The 27506-nt window shown below is 37.6% G+C and overlaps 1 protein-coding gene across 1 annotated transcript in view; it reads right to left on the bottom strand.

Moving 5' to 3' along the window:
• IL1RAPL2 (interleukin 1 receptor accessory protein like 2) overlaps positions 1–27506 on the bottom strand; it is a 284838-nt gene that overhangs the window by 44367 nt on the left and 212965 nt on the right. Inside the window, exon 2 of the mRNA XM_047765637.1 lies at positions 725–854. Coding sequence (XP_047621593.1) covers positions 725–854 — 130 coding nt within the window. The remainder of the gene's footprint in view (positions 1–724; positions 855–27506) is intronic.

Below are 27506 nucleotides of genomic sequence, written 5' to 3'. Positions count from 1 at the left end.
TTCCTATTGGAGTGAGAAAAATAAATTATATATCACCATCCGTGAAATCAAAGGGCAACCCCATAGACTGAGAGAGGTAGGAAAAATTACCTATCCCTTATTTGTACAAATGTGATCATATAAATAAAAATAAGATTAGAAAACCAATAGAACAGATGTCTATACATCAGGGAGGTATCTGTGTAGCAGGAGAGTGAAAAGAAGTCTAGGGAGGTACTAACCTGAAAGTCACTTTCAGGATGAGCAGTGGGTCCTGGGAAAAATAAACACTGTTCAACAAGAGTCAACAGTTACTTTGGCAAGTAGTAGCTTACTACTGCCATTACAGCTTTACACCTATGACACATGAAAGCTGTCTGTTCCCAGGGAGTAAATGAGCATTTGCCCTGTGATGTGAAGAGTCACCTACAAAGTTTGGATCTTTTCTGGGACTGGAGAAACAGTGGACTAAGCTTTGCAACCTCAAAGGAATTTGCTTAGGCAGCTTTGAGGGGATCATTATAGCTCATGGTATATTCTGAGAAGCTGAGAAAACCTCCTCATACTTGCAGCTTATACATTTGCATTTCTTAAGGCAGTCTGTTCGCTCTCTCCACCAGTTCAGCTTTTAGAAAATGGAATGATTTGGAGTTGCAATTAAAATCCCAGGCAGAAGCTCTTCTAGGATGTTCCATTGCTTAACTGCAAAGACAGCAAGGAAAAATAAGCAATTCAAGTTCTATACCTTATTTCACCTTCTCTAATGTGACCTGCCAGTTCCTCAATAAACTTCTCCCCTTTCATCCAGTAGATCATTGGTCCGGACTCTCCACTGAATCCAAAGAATGCTTTGCAAGGGATGTTCAGAGGCTTACCTGAGAATGACAGAGAAAAAGAAATGAGCAAATGGCTCCTGGTTATCACTGGGAGACAGAAAAGAACCATTTAATATCCAAAGGAAAATGCCAAAGTGACCCATTTTGAGCTCTTCTTCCAATCATCTTATCACTGTAAATGATAAAAATTTTAAACAGTTATAGGGATTTCTGGGAAATTTAAAAGTTCAAGATATTATCAAAAATTAAAAAGTAAAGAAAGATTTCAGAAATGCTTATTTTTACTGCCTCCCTTCTAGGAACTAATACGAAAGAATCAAATGGAAAGAACCATCTTATTTTTCTTTTTTGAGAATGTTAATAACTGCTTACTTGGCTTGTCTTTGAAGTTAACATTAATCAAAGCAGTAGTTAATTTTTGATTGGTGAGAAAATATATAATAGACTATCTACTATGACTAAGATTGCATAGGGGAATTTTGTTAATTCAGATTACTGAATATTCTAAGAAAAATTGGATAATACAAATCAAATAATTTTTTAATTACAAAAATATCTATAGAAAGCACATGAGGTAAAAAGTCTAACCATACTTTGATATTCTTTGTGTCACCCATAATACTTAAATAATTCTGGGCAACAATGCAGCTTTTTACTGTGTATATTTGTGATTACACCTAAAAACTGTTTTAATTTTAAATTTATCATTGAATATATAAGCAATTATTTTTTGCACATTGATTTTTTCTTTTTGCAAATTATGTCAGTTAAGGGAAGAATGTTATAGAGTACAATCCTGAAATTTCTGACAAAGGAAACCCCCAATTCATAATCACAACATATCATTTTCTCTATAACATGCAATTTTTGCCCTGGTTGAAGCACTAGGTAAAGCAATTTCAAAAATATTTTTTTCCTTGTAGAATATTTGGTAAAGCTGTTTCCCTAATCACTCTGAGCTGTGGACAATTTCTTTCTATTCTTAAATTAATGTAAAACTTCTATCTTCTAAGAACAATTACTTTCTGGGAACCTTTCTAGTTAACCACCTTAGCTAGCAGATGGCTTTCTTTGAGTATCATTTTCACCAAGAAACAATTTTAATTGGAGTTAGTGTCTACATTGAGACAAAGTGGAAATTAAGAAACCTTCATAGAAATATGGATGCTGGGAGATAGGTGTGGCTTAATCATAATAAGTGACTTGTTACCAAATATTTGTCATTTCATAGTATAAATTTATATCAGGAAAATGATGTCATATATTTCTGAGATAATTCAGTTATTGTCAGAAGCTTTGATATCAATAGTCTGTTATCTATGCTAACACAAATTTGAAACAATGTTGCTTTGAACATGCATTTTGTGATAACAGCTTGTATAAAAAATAGCTTATATAATGGAAAGTACACAGGACTATGATTTGAGAGATTTGGGTCATGTTTTAGATCTACCATAAAAAAATAGACTATCTGGCCTTGGGTAGATTGCCTAACCTTTTACAAACTGATGCCTCATATATGTGATGAGGATAGTAATAATACTTTACAAGCTCAGATAAGACAATGTCTACAAAAGTGCTTGGTGAACTCAAAAGTCCCATCCAAATTTGGCATGGTAGTGTTTACCTTCTGAGGCTTGGTCTTCCAAAAAGTCAAATTTGAGGCATGCGGATAATGAGATAGATAAATGTTCATTTTGTCCCCACCAATATTTTGTCCTTTGATTTATGAGCTGCTGTGGAGTAATATCCTTTCTTATCAGTAAATATTCCCTGGATTCTAGAGTAGGTGTGATTCATCCAAGTAGGCCCAGTGTTCTCTAAACCTTGAACACAGGGTCTTTTTTATGCCTTACTGCTCTTAATTCCCATGAAGTTGAAGATAGAGAGGACATCAAACTAGATAGTAAAAGATCCAGAGACTGTGATAAGCATTATCATAAGGAATCCCAGTTGCTAAAACTATCAGTATATACATTTATACAAATAAATTCTGGTTGTCATTCCTTTGGGCTATGTTGAAAGAATATATCAAATTAAATATCTTTCAGTGATTCCTAGCATGTAGGTACTTAGACCTGGTTTGATTTGAACAGAAAAAGACAGTTAAATCAATGTGCAAAAGGTGCCTCACTGAGGTGGTCTATCAAAAATGATGACATCTGCCCTTTCCTTGGCACTACACAATGGGTACTGACTACTGCAGTAGTTTCTCCTGGGAATGTTTTTACTTTCCTATTGGACAGGTTCTTGTTAAATAAATGCAAGAGACAGATAGTTCAGTGGTCCAGTTTCTACAAATGCTGAATAAATATCCTGAAGCCTTTGTCAACAGCCAAACCAGAAAAATTGTCCAACCATTGTATGCAATTCTCTGAGGAGAGTCCCAGAATGATCAACTCTTGTGCCAGATAGTGAGAATCAAGGTGTGCCAGGTTGTGGGCACTCCTCTTCCAAAAGACCTGGGAGGGATCTCAGCATTGATTGGGCAAATAACCTGAAACAGAGTCTCTCCAGGCTTTTCTAAAATCTGGCTTATGTGCATATGCAAACTCCTATCTACCATTTGCATCTGTTTGCTCCTGTATTGTTTTGCTTCCAGATATTTTCCAAGTCATTCTTATGGTACTGTATACCCTACTAGTAGAGATGATCAACTTATATTTGTATCTAAAGAAGATGATACAGTAGGCCAAAGACTATCAAAATAGATATAACTTGGTGAGCTCTCGGTGTTTTGTGCTATTCACAAAGTAATGGCTTTAGACATTATTCCCTTTTAGGTTCAGTCTGTATCACTAGCAATTTCTCTATCACTTTATTAAATCTAGACAGGCAAACAAACATATGTTCTGTTCATATAAAGATTTGTATGTGAATAATAACAGCAGTTTTATTTGTAATAGCCTCAAACTTTAGTCCAAATGTTCATCTACAGGTGAAGGAATACTCTGGTACATCATACAAAAAGAAATATTCATCAGCTATGAAAAGGATAAAGTACTGATATACACTATAGTGTATGATTTTTGAGATTCCAAAACAATTATACTAAGTTAAAGAGACCAGGCAAAAGAATACATGCTTGTATTTCCCTGGTGGGTCAGTGGGTTAAGGATCTGGCAGTCATCACTATTATGCCATGGGTTCGATCCCTGGCCTGGGAACTTATGCTTGCCACAGGCATGGCCAAAAATAAAAGAGAGAAAAGGGTTCATGATTTATGGTTCTATGTGTATAAAATTCTAGGAAGTTAAAATTAACCTACAGTTTCTTAAAAAGTTGAACATCTTCCATGTGATCCAAACATTTATATGAAAGCCTATGTCTGTATAAAGACTTGTACACAAATATTCATATCAGCATTTAAAAAAATTGAGGTATAATTGACATATATTAGTTTCAAGTATACAACATAATGATTTGATATTTATATATACTGCAAAATGATCATCACAATTAGTCTAGTTACCATCTGTCAACATACATAGTCACAATTTTTTTTCTTGTGATAAAAGCTTTTAAGATTTACTCTTAGCAACTTTCAAAATGCAATACTGTGTTATTAACTCTAGCCACCATGTTGTACAGTACATCTCCATAACTTCTTTATTTTACAACTGGAATTTTGTACCTGTTGACACCCCATTTTTTTTTTTTTGTCTTTTTGCTATTTCTTTGGGCCGCTCCAGCGGCATATGGAGGTTCCCAGGCTAGGGGTTGAATCGGATCTGTAGCCACCGGCCTACGCCAGAGCCACAGCAATGCAGGATCCGAGCTGCGTCTGCAACCTACACCACAGCTCACGGCAACGCGGGATCGTCAACCCACTGAGCAAGGGCAGGGACCCAACCCGCAACCTCATGATTCCTAGTCGGATTTGTTAACCACTGCGCCACGATGGGAACTCCTTGACACCCCATTTTGCATCCCAACCATAAACCCTACTTCTGACAACTACCAGTCTGATTTTATCTGTGAGCTTGTTTTTTTGTTTACTTATTTGTTTAGATTCCACATATAGTTGACATCATATGGTATTTTTTCTTTCTCTATATGACTTGTTTCCCTGAGCATAATGCTTTCGATGTCCATCCAAATTGTTTCAAACAATGAGATTTCATTTTTTTTCATGGCTGAATAATATTTCATTTTATACACACACATATCACATTTTCTTTATTTATCCCTTGATGGTCACTTATGTTGTTTCCACACCTTGGCTGTTGTAAATAATGCTCTAATGAATGTGAGGATGAATATATCTTTTAGATTTAGTGTTTTCATTTTCTTTAGATAAATACCCAGTGTGGAATTATTTAATCACGTGGTAGTTCTATTTCTTAATTTTTAGAAAAGTCCATACTGTTTCCCATAGTGGCTACACTAATTTACATTCCCACCATCATTACACAAGATTTCCCTTTTTTTCCCTATCCTCATCAATACTTGCTATTTGTTGTCTCTTTGATAATAGCTATTCTGACAGGTGTGAGGTGATCTCATTGTGGTTTTAATTTGCATTTCTCTGACGGTTAGTTAAGCATTAGTTCATGCGTCTGTTGGCCATCTGTATATCTTCTTTGGAAAAATGTTTGTTTAGATCTTCTGCCCATTTTAAAGTCAAATTGTTGTTTTATTGACTTGTTTATTTTACCATTGAGTTTTATGCGTTCTCTATATATTTTGGGTGTTAGCCACTTATCATAGATATGATTTGAAAATATTTTCTCTTATTCAGTAGGTTGCCTTTTCATTATTGATGGTTTCCTTTAATGTGCAAAAGCTTTTTTTTGTTTGATGTAATTCCATTTGTTTAATTGTTTTTGTTGCTTTTGCTTTTGGAGTTATATTTTACAAACTATCTCCAAACTAACCCATATCAAGGAGCTTACTGCCTATGTTCTGTTCTAGGAGTTTTATAGTTTCAGGTCTTTCATTCTAGTCTTTAATCCATTTTGAATTAATTTTTTTTTTGTGTATGGTATAAGAGAGTCATCTAGTTTCATTTTTTTCCATGTGATTGCCCAGTTGTCCTAACAACATTTATTAAAGATACTGACCTTTCCCTATTGTATATTTCTTACTTCTTTGTCATAAACTAATTGTATGTGTTTTAATTTTATGTAACCCATATATGTGTGGGTTTATTTCTGGGCTCTATAATCTGTTCCATTGATCTATGTGTCTGTTTTTGTGCCAAAAATATACTGTTTTGATTATTATATTATTATACCTTCATAATACAGTTGAAATCAAAGATTATGAGGCCTCTATCTTTGTTCTTCCTCATAGTGCTTTGGCTATTCTTGTTTTTTATAGTCCCATACAAATTTTAGGATTATTTATTCTATTTATGTAAGAAATGCCATTGTAATTTTGACAGGCATTGCTTTGAATCTGTAGATTGTTTTGCGTAGTATAGATATTTTACAATAATATTTCTTCCAATCCATTAGCATGAGATAACTTTCCATTTTTATTTTTTGTCTTCTTCCATTTCTTTTTTCTTTCTATTTTTTTTCTTTTTTCTTTTTTTTGTCTTTTTAGGGATGCATCTGCAGCATATGGAGGTTCCCAGGCTAGGGGTCAAATCAGAGCTGTAGCCACTGGCCTATGACACAGCCCTAGCAATGCCATATCTAAGCCGCATCTGCGACCTACACTATAGTTCACAGCAATACAGGATCATTAACCCACTGAGTGAGGCCAGGGATTGAACCTGTGTCCTCATGGATTCTGGTCAGATTTGTTTCTGCTGAACCATGGCAGTAACTCCTGGTCTTCTTCCATTTCTTTCACAATGTCTTATAGTGATCAATATACAGGTCTTTCACATCCATGATAAAATTTATTTCTAGGTATTCTATTCTTTTTTGTATAATTGTAAATGGGATTTTATTCATAATTTCTGTTTATGATAGTTTGTTATTAGTGTATAGAAATGCAACAGATTTTATATTAATTTTGTATCCTGCAACTTTATTGAATTCATTAATTAGTTCTAACAGGGTTTTTTTTGGTGGTCTTTAGGGGTTTATCTACATATATCATGGCATTTGCAAATAGTGACAGTTTTAATTAATCCTATCCACTTCGGATGCTTTGCATTAGTTTCAGGTATACAGTAAAGTATACCTGAACTTAAAACTTGTTTTAAGTTATGCATATACATATATCCATTCTTTTTTTCATATGGATAATTACAAAACATTGAGTAGACCTTTCTGTACTGAATAGTATGCCCTTGTTATTTATCTATTTTATATATATAGTAGCATGCATTGGTTAATCCCATCCTTCCAATTTATCTCTCCCCCATATGGTTTCTCCTTTGGTAACCATAAGTTTAACTTTAAAATCTGTGAAATGGTTTCTGTTTTATAAATGAGTTCTTTTGTGTAATTTTCATTAGATTCCACATGTAAGTGATATCATGATATTTGTCTTTCTCTGTCAGACTTAGTCTGATAATCTCTAGGTCCACCTATGTTGCTGCAAATGGCATTATTTCACTCTTTTTATAGCTGAGTAATATTCAATTGTACCACATCTTCTTTATCCATTCCTCTGTCCATGGACATTTATGTTGCTTTTATGTCTTGACTATTGTAAATTGGGCTACAACAAACACTAGGGTATATGTGCATTTTCAAATTATGGTTTTCCCTGGATATATGTTCAGGAGTGGGATTGTTGGGTCATATGGTAGTTCTGTATTTAGTTTTTTAAAAAATATCCATACTGTTCTCCATAGTGGTTGTACTAATCTATACTCCCACCAACAGTGTAGGAGGGTTCTCTTTTCTTCACATACTCTCCAGCATTTACTGTTTGTAAACTTTTTGATGACGGCTATTCTGGCAGGTGTGAGATGACACCTCATGTAGTTTTGATTTGCATTTCTCTAATAACTGGTGATGTTAAAAGTATCTTTTCATATGTTTTTGGCCATCTGTATGTCTTTGTTGGAGAAGTGTTTATTTAGATCTTCTTCCCATTTTTGATTGGGTTTTTTGTTTCTTGTTTTTCTTTCTTTTTTGATATAGAGCTGTATGAAATGTCTGTTTACAGAGTTCCTGTTGTGGCACAACATAAATGAATCTGACTAGTATCCATGAGGATGCAGGTTCAGTCCCTGGCCTTGCTCAGTGGGTTAAGGATCTGGCATTGCCATGAGCATCCATTAACCCCAAGCTCCCAATCCATCCCACTCCCTCTCCCCCCCTTAGCAACCACAAGTCTGTTCTCCAAGTCCATGATTTTCTTTTCTGTGGAAAAGTTCATTTGTGCTGTATATTAGATTCCAGATATAAGTGATACCATATGTTATTTGTCTTTCTCTTTCTGACTTCACTCAGGATGAGTCTCTAGTTCAATCCATGTTGCTTCAAATGACATTATTTTGTTCTTTTTTATGGCTGAGTAGTATCCCATTGTGTATATATATCACATCTTCTGAATCCATCCATCGATGGACATTTAGGTTGTTTCCATGTCTTGGCTATTGTGAATAGAGCCACATTGAACATGCGGGTGAATGTGTCTATTTCAAGGAAAGTTTTGTCCGGATATATGTCCAAGAGTGGGATTGCTGGGTCATATGGTAGTTTTATGTATAGTTTTAGTTTTCTAAGTTATCTCCATACTGTTCTCCATGGTGGTTCTACCAATTTACATTCCCAGCAACAGTGCAGGAGGGTTCCCTTTTCTCTACACCCTCTCCAGCATTTGCTATTTGTAGACTTATTAATGATGGCCATTCTGACTGGTGTGAGGTACTTTTCAACCTTTATGTTCTTATTGACATTTTGTTAATTGTTTTGGATTTGTTTTTGTAGGTCTTTTTTCTTCCCTTCCTCTTTTGTTCTCTTGTCATTTGATTCCTGTCTTTAGTGTTGTGTTTGGATTGCTTCTTTTCTTTTTTTGTATCTATTATAATTTTTTGGTTTGTGGTTCCCCTAAGGTTTTGATATAGAAATACACACACACACACACACACACACACACACACACACATGATTGTTTTAAGTTGCTTGTCTCAATTTCAAATGAATTTCCAATATTCTTCATTTGTACTCTCCTAACAGTTGATTGTTTTGATATATTTGTGTGTGGATCATTTCCTGCCTTCACTGTATGTTTGCCTTTTCAGTGAGTTTTCCCATTCATAATTTTCTTATTTCTAGTTGTGGACTTTTATTTTCCACCTAGAGAAGTTCCTTTAGTATTTGTTGTAAAGCTGGTTTGGTGGTGCTAAATCTTCTTAATTTTTGCTTGTCTTTAAGCTTTTGAATTCTCCATCAAATCTGAACAAGAGCCTTGCTGGGTAGAGCATTTTTGGTTGTAGGTTTTTCTTTTTCATTACTTTAAGTACATCATGCCACTCCCTTCTGGCCTTTAGAGTTTCTGCTGAAAAAATCAACTGATAACCTCATGGGGATACCCTTGTATGTTATTTGTTGCTTTTACCTTGTTGCTTTTTTTTGTGTGTTTAATTTTTCTCATTTTGATTATTATGTGTCCTGGCATATTTCTCCTTGGATTTACCCTATGTGGCACTGTCTGTGCTTCCTGGACTTGAGTGTTTCCTTTCCCATGTTAGGGAAGTTTTCAGCTATAACCTCTTCAAATATTTTCTCAGGCCCTTTCTCTCTCTCTTCTCCTTCTGGTACCTCTACAATGCAAATGTTGGTGTATTTAATGTTGTCCCAGAGGTCACTAAGACTGTCTTCATTTCTTTTCACTATTATTCATTCTTTTCCACAGCAGTGATTCCCACCACTCTGTTTTCCAGCTCATGTATTCATTCTTCTGCCTTATTTACTCTGATATTGATTCCTTGCAGTGTAGTTTTCATTTCAGTTATTATTCACCTCTTTTTGTTCTTTAAATCTTCTAGTTCTTTGTTAAACATTTCTTGTATCTTCTCAGTCTGTGCCTCTATTATTTTTCTGAGATTTTGGATCATTTGTACTATCATTACTCTGAATTCTTTTTCAGGCTGACTGCCCATCTCTACTTTGCTTTGTTGTTCTGGGTTTTTATCCTGTTCCTTCATCTGGAATATATTTTCTATAGTCTCATTTTGTCCAATTTTCTGTGTTTGTGGTCTCCTTTCTACAGGCTACATGATTGTAGTTCTTCTTACTTCTGGTGTCTGCCTCTTGGTATGTAAGCTTGGTCCAGTGTCTTGTGCAGGTTTTCTAGTGGGAGAGACTTGTGTCTACCCACTGGGAGTGGAGATAAGTCTTGTTCCTCTGGTGGGCAGATCCATGTTCAAGGGGCATGTTTAGAGGTATCTGTGAGCTCATTATGACTTTAGACAGCCTCTCTGCTGATGGGTGGGGCTTCGTTCCTACCCTGCTCATTGTTTGGCCTCCGGAATTCCAGCACTAGAGCCTGCAGGCTTTAGGGTGGGGCCAGGCCTTGCTGCCAAAATGGAAACCTCCAGGAGACCTCACACTGATTAATATTCCCTAGGGCCTCTGCCTTCAGTGTCCTTGTCCCCACAGCGAGCCAAAGCTGACCCCACCTCCCCAGGGACCCTCCTAGACCTGCATCCATGTCTAGCCCAGGCTCCTATGGAGTCACTGCTTTGCCTTGGGTCTCAGTGCATATGAAAACTTGTGTGTGCCCTCTAAGAGTGGAGCCTCTGTTTACCCAGTCCTATGGAGCTACTGAACATAAACCCCAGTGGCCTCCAATGCCAAATGCATGGGAGATCCTCCTCCCAATGCCAGATTCTCTGGTCAGGGAGCCTGACATGCAGCTCAGATCTCTCACTCCTCTGAGAGAACCTCTGTGATATAATTATTTTCCAGTTTGTGAGTCCCCTACCTAGTGGGTGTTGGATTTGATTATTTCACAAAATCGCCTCTCCTACAATCTCATTGTGGCTTCTTCTTTGTCTTTGGAAGTAAAATATATTTTTGGTAGGTTCCAGTTTTTTTTTGTCAATGTTTGTTCAACAGATAGTTGTGATTTTGGTGTTCTCATGACAGGAGGTAAGTTTAAGTCCTTCTATTCCCACATCTTGTCCAGAATCAAGGGGCTACTTTTGGTTAGGATGCTTTCTGCCTCTTTCCTCAGTGTTCTGGCCATTATCCCCTTGATATGGGATTTGCAGATGATGTGGCCCTTGCATGCTCCTGGGATGGCAGGGACAGCACTTGGTCCCTGCTTGTGAGTCTTGTAGCTATGGCTGCAGCCCACACACTCCTGTGACATTGAGGGTAGTACTTGGTGCCTACTCATGGGTTTTGTAGCAGTGGTGATGGCCCATGCCCATCTCTGGTTCTCATGATGGTGATGGGGGCTCAGGCTACCCTAGAGCTCCTGTAGGCAGTGTCCTATTGCCTGAGAGTGCTCATTGGGAAAAAACCTTTATGGCAGTCTTGCCCCTCTCCTTACATGCCTGCCCAAAATGGTGTCTTGCCTTTCTGGTGGGCCCAGGCTTCTTCCAAATATACCATCCATTATCCCAGTCCAGCCTCTTCATACTGTCTCCACACAGCCAACTTTGATCCTCTGGGTCTGACCTCCAAAGCCCAAGCTTCAGCACCGAGCCTGCACCTGCACCAGTGGATGAGTGTCCATAGCACAGGGCAATGGCCCCAACTTTCTGTGCAGGTTATACCCAGTTTTGCCTTCTGCAAAGATTACCATGCTCTCTTCCTAGGTTCTGAAGCTCTCCTAACATCTAGGCTTATTCCACCAGTGAGGGGACTTCCCAAGGTGCAAGAAAATTTTCTCCTTCACAGTTCCCTCCCTGGGGCACAGGCCCCATCCCAATTCCTTTCTCTCTCTTTTTTTTTCTTTCTCCTTTTGTCTTACCCAGTTAGGTGGAAGCAAGAAAACTTTTGGAAGTCTGAGGTCTTCTTCTGGTATTCAGTAGATGTTCTGTTTTATTCATTCTATTCATAGATATATTTTAATGTTTTTGTGGAAGGAGGTGAACTCCACATCCTACTCATCTGCCATCTTCATTGGTGAATACTTTTATGACAATTACTCTGAGCTCTTTATCAAGTAAATTACTTACATATCCATTTCATTAAGGTTTTATTCAGAGGTTTTATTTTATTCTTTTGCTTAGAATATATTCCTCTGTTTCATTATTTTGCTTGACCCTCTATGTTGGTTTCTATGAATTAGATAAAACATTCAGCTTTTTCAGTCTTGAAATGGTGGCCCCATGTAGGAGATGAACCTTGTTCAATCCTGCCATAGATTTTGATTGTCTTGCAAATCTTTGTGATTGTCCAAGCAGTTTATTATATTTTTAATAGCTCCCAGTAATTTAGGTTATGGCAAGGATTATCAGTTTCCTAAAGGGGTGGCTCTCAGTCAGCACTTTGATTCAGGCTGATTTGAACTGAGACCCTCAGGAAACAGCTTTGAAAATATGTACATATAACAGTCCTGTGGATCCACAAGTGTAATCCTTGCTGGCCAGCAGAGCCAGGCAATCTGGTAGTGTCCCCTGGGCAATAATCACAAAAATGGTAGCTCCAAATGAGTCTATAAGTTCCTTACTGGAAGACGTAGGTGAGCTGGAGTGAGGGAGAGGGAGAGTACAAAGATGATGTCCCCTAGCTTGCCTTCTCTGAAAGCACCTCCATAGCCTCTAGGTGTGAGCCAAACCTGAAGCTTTTCCCTCAGTGTGAAGTCCCAGCACTAGCAAGTTGGCCTCTTTCACTGGGGATGCATTTCAGTCTTCTGTTTGTGCAGTGCCCTGGGGGTGGTATTCTGCAAAAAAAAAAAAACTGTCTCTTCCAGTCTTACAGTCCTGTGGGACCTAGGAACAGAGGCCCCCTGACTCTCAGAGTCAGATGATCAAGGAGCATTTCCTGAGCAGAAGTTGCAAAAATCAAGGCACCACATGTAAAATCTGGGGTACTGGACACATGTAAGAGTTCTCCTGTGAGAGATAGTGGGTGTGGCATAGAGAGAGGGCAAAGACAGTGCCAGCCCTCTGAGATCTCTGGGAAGGTTTATAGTCAGCCTTTAGATGTGTTTAATAAAAAGCCTGCCCCTCAGACTGCAGCTATGATGATAAGCTAACAGGCTTTCTTCATGGCAAGATTGAGCTCCTAGGTCTGGTGTCTCTTCTTATGCCTTGAGAGTGGTGGTAGTTTAAGAACTCTTTCCCTACTGGTTACAGTCTTTTGGGACCTGCAAGCACAAGCCCCTGACCCCCAAAGCCAGGTCATGTAGCCATGTCTCCTGGTAGCCGCTGTAAAAAACAAGGTACCAGGTATAAAAACTGGGGTACCAGATACATGTAAAAGCTCCCTTCTGGGAGATACTGGTGTTCAGGAGCAGGCAGAGGGAAAGTAAAAAGATGACACTCACTAAGAAAAGAAAAAAGAATGTGGTGCCCAGCAGCTTTAGCAAGGAAGAAGGAGAAAATGAAAATGGTGCCCAACAGCCTCTGTCCATAGGATACTGGTGCTTTAAGATAAGTAAATTAATCTCTTTTGCATAAAGGCTGTGTTCTTTTCAAATAGCTGCTTCTCCACTGAGCCCTGGGGTGAGTGAATCCACATGTGAGCCTTTTAAGAGCTGTTTCTTTTTTTTTGTTTGTTTGTTTCATTTTGGCTTTTTAGGTTCTCACCCACGGCATATGGAAGTTCCCAGGCTAGGGGTCAAGTCGGAGCTGTAGCTGCTGGCCTATACCACAGAAATAGCAATGCAGGATCTGAGCCACATCTACAATCTACACCACAGCTCAGAGCAACACAGGATCCTCAACCCACTGAGCAAGGCCAGGGATCGAACCCATGTCCTCATGGATACTAGTCATATTTGTTACTGCTGAGCCATGATGGGAACTCACTAAGAGCTGTTTATCACTTCACTATAGCCCACTGGGTCTCAGGACATAAGCTCTGTTGGTTTCAAAGCCAGATATCTAGGGGACTCATCTGTTAGTTGCAGTTCTTAATGGATGGGGTGATTGAGTCAGATATGAATCCTTCACTCCTCAGTAAGGGGCTCTGTGTTGGTACATTCTTTCCCTATTGCGGGTTGCCACCCTTGGGGTGGTATTTATGGTGAATTTTTATCTTAGCCCCTCCTATCTGCCTCAAAGTTGATTTTTTTCTCATTTGTCCGATATAAAGGAGTTTATTAGCTAGTTTCCAGGACTTTTTCTGAGAAAATTGTTTCATATGTAGCTGTTGCCTTGGTGTACCTGTGGGAGGAGGAGGGTTCAGGATCTTCCTATGTCATCATCTCAAATCACATTTTCACATCAGCTTTAATAGTCTAAAGCAACTCAAATTTTGATCAACATGTGCATGGTTACTTATACATGATACAACGTGAATAAAACTCAAAACCTTTGTGCTATGTGAAAGAACCCACATACAAAATACTACATATTGAATGATTCCATTTATGTGAAAATTTTAGAAAACATGACTATAAAAGCAGAAAGTAGATCAGTAGTTTCTTATGGTTGGAATCAGGGATTGGCTGAAAACCTGAAGAAGGAAATTCTTGGGAAATGATTGAAATGATTTAAAGCTGCATTGCGGTGATGGAAGCCCAGATGTGTAAATTTTCTAAAAGCCACTGAACGGTACACTTATAGAGGTAAATTTTGTGATAATTTCAGCTCAGTAAAAGTAAAAAACAAAACCAAAAAACATGTTCTCTGGAACTTTACCTCTGGGAGGAGAAAGAGGAAGAGTTGAAGGACAATACACAAAGTAAATACAATGGAAATTGTATACATGTTCTAAGAGACCACAATCTTTGTGTTTTCAAAGCTAAAGTCATCACCTTAGTCACTAAATTGTCTATGCACAAGTCTCCTTCAGACCCAAAGATATTCTGTTTTGCATTTTGAATTTACATAATTGCTCTGGGACCCCTTTAAAAGGACCAGAGACTGAGTTATGTAAGAGAATGGCAGGTAAGAATGGAATGATAAACTCCATTTTATCATTCTTCCCATGTACCTGCACTTTCTAAGAATTTCTCTAAGGCAAACATTTGACTTTCAATTTCTTTTCCCTTTTTTCTTTTTTTTTTTTTGTCTTTTGTCCTTCTTAGGGCCAAACCTATCGCATATGGAGGTTCCCAGACTAGGGGTCTAATCGGAGCTGTAGCCACCAGCCTACACCACAGCCACAGCAACGTGAGATCCGAGCTGCATCTGAGACCTACACCACAGCTCACGAGGCAACACCGGATCCTGAACCCACTGAGCGAGGCCAGGGATCGAACCGCAACTTCATGGTTCCTACTCAGATTCGTTTCCACTGCACCATGACAGGAACTCCTCAATTTCTTTCTCTAGATCTGCCCCCCTCCCCCAGTCTCTTGATGACCTCTGGATTTACAAAGGCCACAGATAACTGTCAATACCCTATTCTGTCCACAAAGTTTGTTTTTTTCATTCCTTTTTTTCCTCTTTAAACAATTTTCAACAAACCTCTTTTAATGTCTCTTTTAAATTGTCCTATTATGTCTATTTTGGGGGATGCATTTTTTTCCATTTCTATTAGTGGAAGCACAAGTATGATAGTTAATTTTCTTGTGAGTTTTGTAATTTTATTACTATGTTTTAAACTAGACTAGGGATTGTTTTCTGTGGGAATCCTGGGTGGCAATGGCTGTGGAGGCATCCCCACAGAGTGGTTCCAAGTTTGACTCTGCCAAGTCCTCACAAGTTTCACTGGTTTGGAACAGTTTTTCTGTTAATTTCTTAGGTTGGGGATTTGTAACACATGTGGGTTGTGTGAATTTAAAGTCCACATCCTTGCTTGGTACAATTTTAGAGTTCTGATTTCTCTGGAGTGTCTATTCATTCATGGCCATGGCCCTGGACAGAATGTGAATTTTCTGGCACCTTCCTAAATCAATGTAGAGTTTTCTAGTCCCTGTTTCATAGAGTTTCAGGCTTCATAGATCATTGAGGCCTCTAGATTTTTGGTGGGATCTCAGTTTTACCTCCATAGTCTACACAGATCTATGGCTCTATGGTCTGACTCTGAGCTCAAGTCCTCAGACAAATAAAATCCTTTTCTAGTTCTGATATCCTCAGGAGGGATTTAGATTCAGTTTATGCTTCCTTCTGAGTTTGAATTCCCTTTTCATTTCTGAAGTTTGGGAATTTCCCTTATCCGTTTTCATGATGAGCTAAGCATGTACAATCTTTCTTTTATTTTGACCAGCATTTCCCTGTATTGGAAACAAGAGATGATTCTTTACCATATCAGTACCAGTATACCACATTAACTATTTGTATAAACTTCCACCAGAGAAATCTGTATGTTGTATATCTTAGGCCTTACAATCTGTAAGTTGTATGTCAAGTTAATTTTATTTTCATCCAAAGTATTAAACGTTGAATTTCTATTCCTATTACTGTTGACATAAATGAAGGTTCTCCTTTCTTCTGTGGACTCACACTTAGATTTGACCTTTACAAGATGAGATGAAAAGAGGAGTGGATATTTGTGATGCCAATGTAAAAGCCATTCACCTTCCTGCTATGTTTTATGTATTTAAGTTTGTAGCTTCAACTTTCAAGAGGTTTATTCCTTCAGAAGTGTCTATAATTAGGGCACATATCTTTTTCTTATTTGCACATGAGGTGCTGAGAATGTACTAGGACACATGCTCCAGTCTAGTTGGTCAATGTTAGAACACATGAAACATAGAGACATGGTACTTTCAGTTGTGAGACATTTTAAGAGGTTGTTCTAATAATGCACTGAAGTTTGCAAATTAATTCCTCAATAATTTATAGTAGAGCTGATGTTATATTAATAACACTCTTACACATATGCATTCAAATATGCCTTTTCTTGAGTGAAAGAAAAAGAGTGGGCTCACAACTTTCATATGGGGAGTGCCCATTAAGAATCTGATAATGAAAGTCATCTGTTCAGTGTGTTAATGAAGGGAAAACAGGAATCACCAATCCAGGGATGTGGCTTTTCTGAGTTGAAGGGAAACATATATATAACCTAACTTTGAAAATTCACACACACACACACACACACACAGAGAGAGAGAGAGAGAAAAAAAGCTCAGGTGTGGTTGAATCACAAGATAGCTCTTCATTGTTTGCATTGGCCTTTCCTACCAATCATCTAATATGCTAAATACCCATTGATAGCCAAAACCATGCTGGTGAAAACACCAGGATACTTGATTACTCTGAGATTACAGTCTCAAATTAAATGGGTCATTGAGATTTAGACACAGGCTCAGACAGAAATAAAACTTTCTTGAGGTAAAATAGTTATCTAGTTTCAATGCTGAAAAAATAATTAATGTCTTCTAATACATTAATACAGTATTCAATCTACTAGAGACAGTGTTGCCTTCCCATTCCTTGACATTCCAGAGTGATTTTGTGCAGCTTTTCCCCCATTTATTTCTAAAGAACTCTCTCCCCATCAATTGCTGAATTAATTGATATAGCCACTGGAGTAAATGACAAATTATTGTTGAGAGCAAGCTATTATGACACTAAAGGCAGGAAGAAAGAATGTATTCTTCCAGTAATATTGAAGGGGAAATGAAAAGTTGATGAGGCTTAGACAGAGGTTGGTTGTCCCAGCTGGTAGAAACTATAGCAAAGTTTCTGGGTTTCTACCCAGGAGAAATAAGACTTTATGAGAGAAGAAAGTGGCTACCAAAGCTAATTGACACTTTACTGGGGAAGGAAGAAGACTGGGAGAAAATTCTTAAATACCCTTATACTAATTATTTGGAAATGGTGAAAAGTGTGCGTGTGTGTGTGTGAGAGTGTGAGAGTGAATGAGAGAGAGAGAGAGAGAGAGAGAGAGAGAGAGAGAGAGAGAGAGAGAGAGGCAAGTAGCATAGCAGAAAGCCTCAATGATGAGACAGAACATGTTTTTAATAATTAAAAGTATAAGCAATGAGGTTGCTTTGGTCTATAATTCGCTCTTAGGGATAGGTGGTACAAAGTCCAGAGAAAAATGAAATGCTCAGTTACAGGACTCACCAAGCTGTCTCATCAAGTAGCTTCAATCCCAATAGAAGTTTCTATTACTGAATTTCATCAAGGGTGAATAAACAGAACTCCCTTTGTGACTGCTTAGCATGCCCATAAACTTTACTTACTTAACCTCTTTCATCTCCTTAGAACAGGGATTGGCTGACTCAGTGTATGAAGATATTGTTTTCTCAGTCATATTTCTGATTCAAGAGCGCCAGGTTTAAACATGTCATGGGAAGAGTTTTGGGGTCAGGACACAGAAATTATAGGCCTTGTTCTTCCATTAAGTTGCTGTGATTTTTTTTGACAAGTTCAGTGTCCCAAATAGCCTCTGTTTCTTATTCTAAAGTCAACAAAGAGAATTTCTAAATATCTTTTCAGGTCTGACATTCTCATATTTCAAGTAGCTGGCCTAAAGGAGTGAGTGTTAGGATTACCTAGGTGGGAAGAATTTCTTTCGTTGGAGTACCAGTCACTGGTGTATTTTGTAGAAGGAAGGGGATGTGAATTTCTCTGCCTCGGGTAGGTTTTGGCTTTAGCTCCAAGGTCCCTTGGCTCTGGTGTTTTGTGTCTGAGCCTGCCTGCCTACTGTGCTTGAAGTCCAAGTTCCTATGTATACCCCCTAACCTCTGACTGTTTACTCCAGAGTGAGTTCCTGCCTATGAACACTATCTTGCCTTGAACCCCAGTTCCTCCCTGTCCCACTGGTCCCTAGCTGCTTATGTTGGCTCTGCTGATCTTGGCTTATGGCTCGGCTTTCCTTGACCCAGTACTTTCCATATCTTGGCTTGACAAAGGGATTTTAAAAAGTTCCCTTTGGGAAAAGACAAAGACCTTGGGTATTAACTCACTGCACTAGCAATTCCAATTCATACCCAACAAACTGAGATGTTAAGAGAGTTGAGGTAAGCAAATATTCTATCTATATGTGTGTGTGTAAGTGTATAGTTTCAAAAGAATTCGTTTGGATTGAATTAATAGTTCAAAATTAAACACACATGATTGTCTACAATTTGTTAGGTGGAAGAATAAACATATGACTTTTTAATGCTTTAATATTAAATGACTTCATTTTTAAAAATTCCCTTATTGATCTAGAAATCTATGTTTGCATAGTATCCAACCTATGTCATTTATCAATTGAAAAATGATTTAAAATCATATGAGATACACATTTAAAGTTATTTTCATTTGTTTTGAAAGTTATTTACTTGGTTTCAAACTATATGGAATTAAATATTAAGGTTTTTAATGTTAGGTTTATGCTATGAACCAGGCAGGAGAGTAGTGAAAATAAAACACAGTGTAACCATTAATTTCTTTTTTTTTGTCTATTTTTGCCATTTCTCAGGCCGCTCTCACGGCATATGGAGGTTCCCAGGCTAGGGGTCGAATCGGAGCTGTAGCCACTGGCCTACACTACAGCCACAGCAACACAGGATCCAAGCCGCGTCTGCAACCTACACCACAGCTCACTGCAATGCTGGATCCTTAACCCACTGAGCAAGGCCAGGGATCGAACCCGCAACCTCATGGTTCCTAGTCAGATTTGTTAACCACTGAGCCACAACGGGAATTCCAGCCATTAATTTCTTTTAAGGAGAGCACCTTTGTCATTTGAGAACATATGATTGGAAACAAATCTTTTTGAATTTCCCTCTTCTGCATCATCAAAAGTAATTTCAAATCCCTTATTGATAAGATCACAACTTCTGGTACTAGGAATGACTAGCTGGTCAAATCCTGCTATACCATTTCAGAGGAGAAATTCATCAGTACAACCATGGCAATTCTTACTGTGTATCTGAAGATTGATCCAGGTATTATATGGTGACTGAAGAAATTACTGATGCGTTTTCTGGGTATAATAGTGTGATTTAAAATGTGTTTGTAGAAAGCTTTAAAAATCTTCAACAAAATATAAAATAAAATGTGGCTACAGTTTTAACATAAGTGTCGTTTACTTTGATAAGCCTTACTGGCTGTTTGCAGGCTGTGACTCCAGAATTGATGTTTAAAATAATCCCTCAAAGATCCTTTAATACTTCAGAAAATGGAAATATCAAGGTTTAATGCCAGTCAAGAAAATGAAACCCAAAGCTATCCACAGATTTCTGATCAGATTCATGTTGATTTTCTCAAGTCCCATAAGGGTTCTTTTGGACTGTTAATTTCCTTTGACAACAAATCCCCTGGTCTTGCCATTCATTATACTCTACTTTGCTGCCTACCTGATTGACATTCCTCTTCCTTCCTCTTTTGCCCATGTAGAGACTCACACTTCAAGGTCTAGCTCAACTGTAATTTATCCACAAAGTCAGCAATGACTACCCTAAATGCTCACTTACTTATGTCTTTTCTCTGAAATCCATTTGCATATGTTCACAGAGAGTTAAACATTTAGTTGTGCTCTACTTCATATAATTACAAGAAAAGTAAACTTAGTGCCTAATATGTTCTAAATTAATCCTCAAAGAAACCCAGTGAGTAAGGAATTCATATTCTCAGTCAACAAATGAGCAAACAGAGCAGAGAGAACTTAAACATCTTGTCCAAAGCCACAGATACTGTAAGTGGGAGAGATGTAAAACCAGATAATTCGGATCCATAGCTAAAGATCCCAACCGCTCTTCTATCCTGCCTTTTCACAGATGTTTGTCTCGTTTTCCCAATTAAGTGATTTAGTCTTTAAAGGTGTAAACCATATCTTAAATTCAATTTTCATTTCCATAGAGACACTAGCATAGTGTAATGCATACAGTTGTGCCCAGTAGTACTTGCTTGAGTCTCAAAATCTTAGCTCAAATTGTTATGGCATATACACAATGGAATATTACTCAGCCATTAAAAAGAACGAAATACCAGCATTTTTTACAACATGGACAGACCTAGAAACTATCATGCTAAGTGAAGTCAGCCATACAATGAGACACCAACATCCAAAGCTTTCACTGACATGTGTAATCTGAAAAAAGGACAGATGGAACTTCTTTGCAGAACAGATGCTGACTCACAGACATTGAAAAACTTATGGTCTCTGGAGGAGACAGTTTGGGGGGTGAGGGGATGTGCCTGGGCTGTGGGATGGAAATCCTGTGAAATTAGATTGTTATGATCATTATATAAAAATTGTTATGGCAAATCCACAGCCAGCATAATACTGAGGAGTAAACAAGATGAAAGCCTTCTCACTAAAATCTGGAACAAGACAAGGATACCCATTATCACTACTTCTATTCAGCATAGTATTGGAGGTCCTAGCCATAGCAATCAGAAAAGAAAAATTTTAAAAAAATGTTTCCAAATTGAAAGGGAAGAGGTAAAATTGTCATTGTACGCAGATGACCTGATACCATGTATAGTAAACCTTCAAGATGCCACACAAAAACTATTAAAAGTGATAAAAAAATTAAGCAAGGTAGAGAGATACAAGATTAACATACAGAAATCCATTGCATTTCTTTACACTAACAATGAAATACCAGAAAGGGAAAGTAAAAAAAATCCTTTTTAAAACTGCATCAACAAACAAACAAACAAAAAACCTTGGGAACAATCTTGACCAAGGAGGTAGAAGACATAAACACTGAAAACTCTAAAACATTGATAACGGAAATTGAAGGTTATTTAAATAAATGGAATGATATCCCATGCTCTTGGATTGAATAATTAATATAGTAAGATGGCCATACTACCTAAAGTAATCTACAGATTTAATGTGAGACCTGTCAAATTACCTATGACATTTTTCACAGAACTAGAAAAAGATGCATAAATTTTATATAGAATCACAAAAGATCCAGAGTTGACCAAGCCCTCCTGAAGTGTGGGGTTGTGGGGAAGAAAGCTGGAGGCATAAACCTTCCAGATTTCAAACAATGCTACAAATTACAGTAATCAAACCACATGATATTGGCAATTTTTCTTATTTAAAACTTTTCTCTTTTGACATTAAATGTATTTTAACCATCACAAATCCATTTTGGAATAAATCAGGTTATAAGTAATAATTGAATACCCTGAAGTTCAAGTTTCTCCTTTCTTTCCCCTACTCTCTTAAAGAGGGAGGAGGGAACAAAGGAAGGGGGAGAGTAACAGACATGATCCATCCGTGTTGCCTTTTCAAAATTTCCGTCAAGGCAGAGTCAACAACAAAATGAGAGGAAACTTCAATTGTTATAATACGTATGTGAAAATCAGCCAAAGTTCTATGCTGGGCAATCCCAATAAAAGAGGGCAACTATTACTTTTTGCTTAGTTTTGGATTTTATTTTGAATGTTTCATATATAGAATCTTTCTCTCCCCAGATCCATAAATTCCAGGAGAGAAAAGAGTTAGTTCAATAAATCCAGAAAGGGAAAGTAGAACAACTACATTCCATTCATTTAATAAGTTAAAATAATTTTCTATTCTTTAGATAGGATACATGAACATCAGAAAATAAAGGATTTTTAAGCTAATTATTACAGTTAATGATATCATAATAGACAAGATGTCACTTCCTCTCTATCTCTTTGCTGAAAGATATGATAATGAAAAGAAACAATGACCCATCATTAATGTCAGAAATCAAGTCCTAAGTTTTATGCCAGGAACAATATGTAATCGCATTCTGAAAGTCAGTGAAGTATACTTTGGGGCTCTTGTTCATCTTCCAATGATTTATCCCCATCCTTGAGCCATGTAATCCCCAGTTCTAGGGTCTCATTTTGCTTATCCTGAAACAATGAGCCAACCAACCAGCTGGAGGTGGATTCCCCACCCCATCATTCCTCTCCCTCATACATGCTTGGTCTCTGCCTTCAAAGATTTCACAGTGTCACTAAGAATTCTTTATATAAGAGAGGCTTATGGCATTTCTTAGGCTGGTAGTTTTCTTCTCATTTGTTTCTGTTCAGTATTCTGAACTATTCACAGGCTAGCTAGACCAGGATCATGTTTTATGCTGTACCATACTTCCCACAGTGTGAATATTGTACAAGCAGTAGGCCAGGAGTGACCTAGTTGGAAAAAAATCTCACAGCCAATTGTTTCTGTAATACCTTCCTCTCTATTTGCCTGGAGTGAACAGGGACCTCTCAACGTCATTCCACCTTGGCCTATTCCCTATACTCTCACTTCCTCCTTGTAGTCAAGACCTGATTAAAAACAACCTCTCTCCCCTCCAGCTCTCAAGTTAAGTAGATACTCAAAGATAATTTTCCTTAATTATCAAGGAAATTTCTGAGTTGTTCACAACTCAGAAAATGAAGGAAATAATCTTTCCCAGTGCATTTGGGCAGGGAACTAGCTAATGTGAGTTATACCTTATGCACATGGACTGGCCCTTTGTGATGCAGACATTCATGGCTAACTGATGGAAGAAAGAGGCAGCCTAACTATTTGCTAGAAGGCATGTTAGGTTTTTTTTTTGCCATTTCTTGGGCCACTCCTGCGGCATATGGAGGTTCCCAGGCTAGGGGTCAAATTGGAGCTGTAGCCGCTGGCCTACACCACAGCCACAGCAACGTGGGATCCGAGCCGCATCTGCAACCTACACCACAGCTCACGGAAACGCTGGATCCTCAACCCACTGAGCCAGGCCAGGGATCAAACCCGCAACCTCATGGTTCCTAGTTGGATTCGTTAACCACTGAGCTATGACGGGAACTCTGGCATGTTAGTTTTGACTGGGAAAAGGTGTCCACTTTGACAGCTAAAAGTAGGATAAGAAAACACTCTATAAACAGAGGAAATGGGGATACATCTTTTGGAAGAAATACTCGAGGTGACAATGTCAAATAGTCTCTGCAACTAGCAATAAAAGACACAATAATCTTGTTATCGATACTCCTTGTATTTATCATCAAAACCATTCAAAGCAGATCTAGTTTTCTGCAAATGATTTTCTCAAGAGGACAGACACTGAGCTCCCGAGGATCGAGAACTGGGTCTTTTATCCCCCTATCCTCTTTAGTAGTTAACATGGTATTAGGCACACAGAAGGTTTGAATTGCTTTTCTTACTAGAATACCCCTAGTATAAGGATAGATGAGGAAATATGCTCATTTTAATTAAATCCTCTGTGTCAGTTATGGTTTTTCTCTCTCAGGAGATTGTGTTATGGACCACGGTTTCATTTTCAATATTATCACATTTTTAATATCAGAAGCAACTACAAATTGTACGTCTTCCTTTAGTAGTCTATTTCCAGTTGCACTTCCCTTTATTTCCTTATCCATAATATTTGTCCTAAACTTTTCTTTTCTTATCTACAAATGGCTAGTCTTAGCAATCCCAAGTTTGGTGAGTAATTTCCTTCCTATGTTTATATTGGTACCTTGGATATATATTTAAGAAGGGCATTTTGTACTGAGCTTCTTTCTCTTCATGGCTCTTTCCTTAGAACATGCTTGACTTCTCTTTTTGTACTTTATATTTCAGACTTTCTTCTGTTTATCCCCACTCTCCCTATGTGTTTTACAAGATCTATATGCATAATTCCAGATGTTGTCTTTTCAAGGTCAAAATTACCTGAACATAGTTACCCATTGTTATCTACAAAAAGGTGACAGGGAAACCAGAGTTTATTGAAATCCATAAATGGTTTGAAACCACATTTTGTGCATTAGTTTTAACTTCTTTTCAGTTTTTTTCCCCCAAAGATAGCTAAAAGAACCAAACTGACTTGGCTGTGAATTCCATTCTCTGCCTATTCACTAAATGATGAAAGAAAAGTGTAACCTAGCAGGGAAAAGGAAGGAAAATACAGCATTCAAATGGTGTAATTAATTCATGCATAGTTGCCAGTTGTCTGTACTGGATTTTTTTTCCTCTTGGGGCTAGATATACATATACACATTTATTTACATACTTATATCCATTTATGAAGATACTGTTACTTACTATGATCTCTCTCTGACATGACATTTTCTCTCTGAATTACTTACATCTGTCCTTACCACATTCCCCACCACGTTATGTGTATGTGTGCACATAAGTATGTATATACTTCAAAAATGATCTCAAGCAGGACATATTAACCAAAGTAATACATCGGCTGTGTACACAGCTCTGCTGATAGCCTGATGAGGGGGCAGGAAAGACATTAACAACATTCCTCATTGGAAAAAGTGTTCATACAAAATATGCACTTAGTTGTATGGCATATAGTAAAGCCTCAACATTAAAAAACACTGTTAAAGATTACTAAATCAAGAAACAAAATAGTATAGATAATATTTTAGGATAGTATACTATATCTAATAGTATCAATAATATAAAATAAATCATGCTTATTTTTTTAAGATTTTGATACATTAAGTATTATTTCTAAAATATTATCTATACTATTTTGTTTCTTGATTTGGTAAATAAAAAATAAAAATGATTTTAAGTTATTTAAAATAACAATTAATACATAATTCGCTAGTTTCTAACCAATTCTTGTCTGCTGGTTAAGGCTTCACTGGCAAATGAAGTCAGCCTATGTGTGGAACAATTACAATTAAGTTGTATATTACTCAGGAATATCCGAGTTGACAGATGTTTGCTCACCATAGTTTTTTCTTAAGATTTTTACCAACTCATTGGCAAAGTTGTATGTATTTTTTTTATATACAATGATTTTTATTTTTTCCATTATAGCTGGTTTACAGTGTTCTGTCAATTTTATACTGTACAGCATGGTGACCCAGTGAAAGAGAAAGACAAATACCATATGATATCACTTATATCTGGAATCTAATGTATGGCACAAATGAACCTTTCCATAGAAAAGAAAATCATGGACTTGGAGAACAGACTTGTGGTTGCCAAGGGGGAGGGGGAGGGGGGGAGTGGGATGGATTGGGAGTTTGGGGTTAATTTTTTTTTTTTGTCTTTTTGCCATTTCTTGGGCCGCTCTTGCAGCATATGGAGGTTCCCAGGCTAGGGGTCGAATCGGAGCTGTAGCCACCGGCCTATGCCAGAGCAACAGCAATGCAGGATCCGAGCCACGTCTGCAACTTACACCACAGCTCACGGCAATGCCGGATCATTAACCCACTGAGCAAGGGCAGGGACTGAGCAAGGGCAGGGACCGAACCCGCAACCTCATGATTCCTAGTCGGATTCGTTAACCACTGCGCCACAACAGGAACTCCAAGTTTGGGGTTAATAGATGAGGACTATTGACTTTGGAATGGATTAGCAATTAGATCCTGCAAAGTCATATGCATTTTTTAAAGTTGATTGACTTTTAAGCCTGGAATTAAGTTGTATTCTACACTAACATTTTGAAAATCAGTCTGTTGATATGCATGAGTCTTGCATATATGATTTGTCTGGAATGTATGGTATTTTTCTCTGTATTACAGTTGTGAATATGGCTGACCTCCCTTACTCTACTTTAAGTCTCTTGGCAGGCCCCATAACTAATTCATCTTTTTAACCCCTGCAAAGCCCAGCACAGTGTCTTGCACTTAGTATGCTTTCAGCAAATACTAAATTAATTAAACTAGATTCCAAAACACCTTACCTAGGCAACACTTCAATCTCTGTGTTCTAGGTACTTTATTTAATACATCTACATGTCTTTAAAATGCATTTTCTTTTTATTTGGCCATGCCTGTGGCATATGGAAGCTCCTGGGCAAGGGATTGAACCTGCACCACAACAGTGACAAAACCGAGTCTTTAACTTCATGGCCACCAGGGAATTCTAAAAATTCATTTCCTAATTCAGATTTTTCTATATTTCTGACTTGCCTTTTCACTCAACTTAATCTTAAAAGTGAGGTCATACTATTTAACTTCACATAGCGAAGTCAGACCCACATTTGATACCACCAAGATTCTTTTGAAAGACATATGGAGAAGAGGGAATGTGGTTAATGTTAGTGACAACATTTGCATATCTATCTTTAACAGACTCATAATATATGGAGTTAGAAGGGAACTTTGAAATCATCATGTCTCACTCTCTCTCTGTAAATGAGAAATGGAGGGCATAAATATAATTTGTCCAAGAACTACTGTGGGTATACTAACTGTGGGGAGAGCTTGCAGTGTAATCCTAGTGCTCCACTTATAAGCTCTGGTCCTTAATACTGAAACCAGTACCATATCCTCCAGCCAGACCTTTTTGCCTTCAATTGCTTCTCCCTTACAATTTGTCTTGTAGACTTTCGTCATGTTTTTCCCTAAACATAGGTTCAGTCATGACACTTTTCTGATTTAAAATTTGAAATGGCTTTTATACCCATTTCACTGGCTCTCTCGAATGGACAATTTTGACCTAGAAGGGAACATTTGGCAGTATCTGGAGACATTTTTGGTTGTCACACCTGGGGGAGGGAGTGTTATGGGCATCTTGTGGGTAGAGGACAGAGGTGCTGCTAAACATCCTGCAAAGCACATGACAGTCCCCACAACAAAGAATTCTGTGGCTCCAGCTCTCAATAAGTGCTGAGATTGGAAAATCCTTTCTAGATTTAGAGGACTTTTTTGTCCTGATCTCAACTTTCTTTTCTAACCTTATTTTTCCACTATCTTCTGACACCAATAAACTTTAACCTACTTCTTATTTCTTGTATCTGTTCCATACTTTTCCATTGCCTTGATTTTACTTAGCTTGAAATATTTTTTTTATCTTTCCACATTCTTTCTGTTAAAGACTAAACTATATGTGACTTCCTCAATAAAATTCTTCCCTGATCCTTATGACTAGATCATAATTTTCTCTT

The sequence above is a fragment of the Phacochoerus africanus genome, chromosome X, assembly GCF_016906955.1.
Source record: "Phacochoerus africanus isolate WHEZ1 chromosome X, ROS_Pafr_v1, whole genome shotgun sequence".
NCBI classification, from domain to species: Eukaryota; Metazoa; Chordata; class Mammalia; order Artiodactyla; family Suidae; genus Phacochoerus; species Phacochoerus africanus.
Note: the sequence above shows the minus strand (reverse complement) of the source record. Positions and strands in the feature narration are given on the sequence as shown.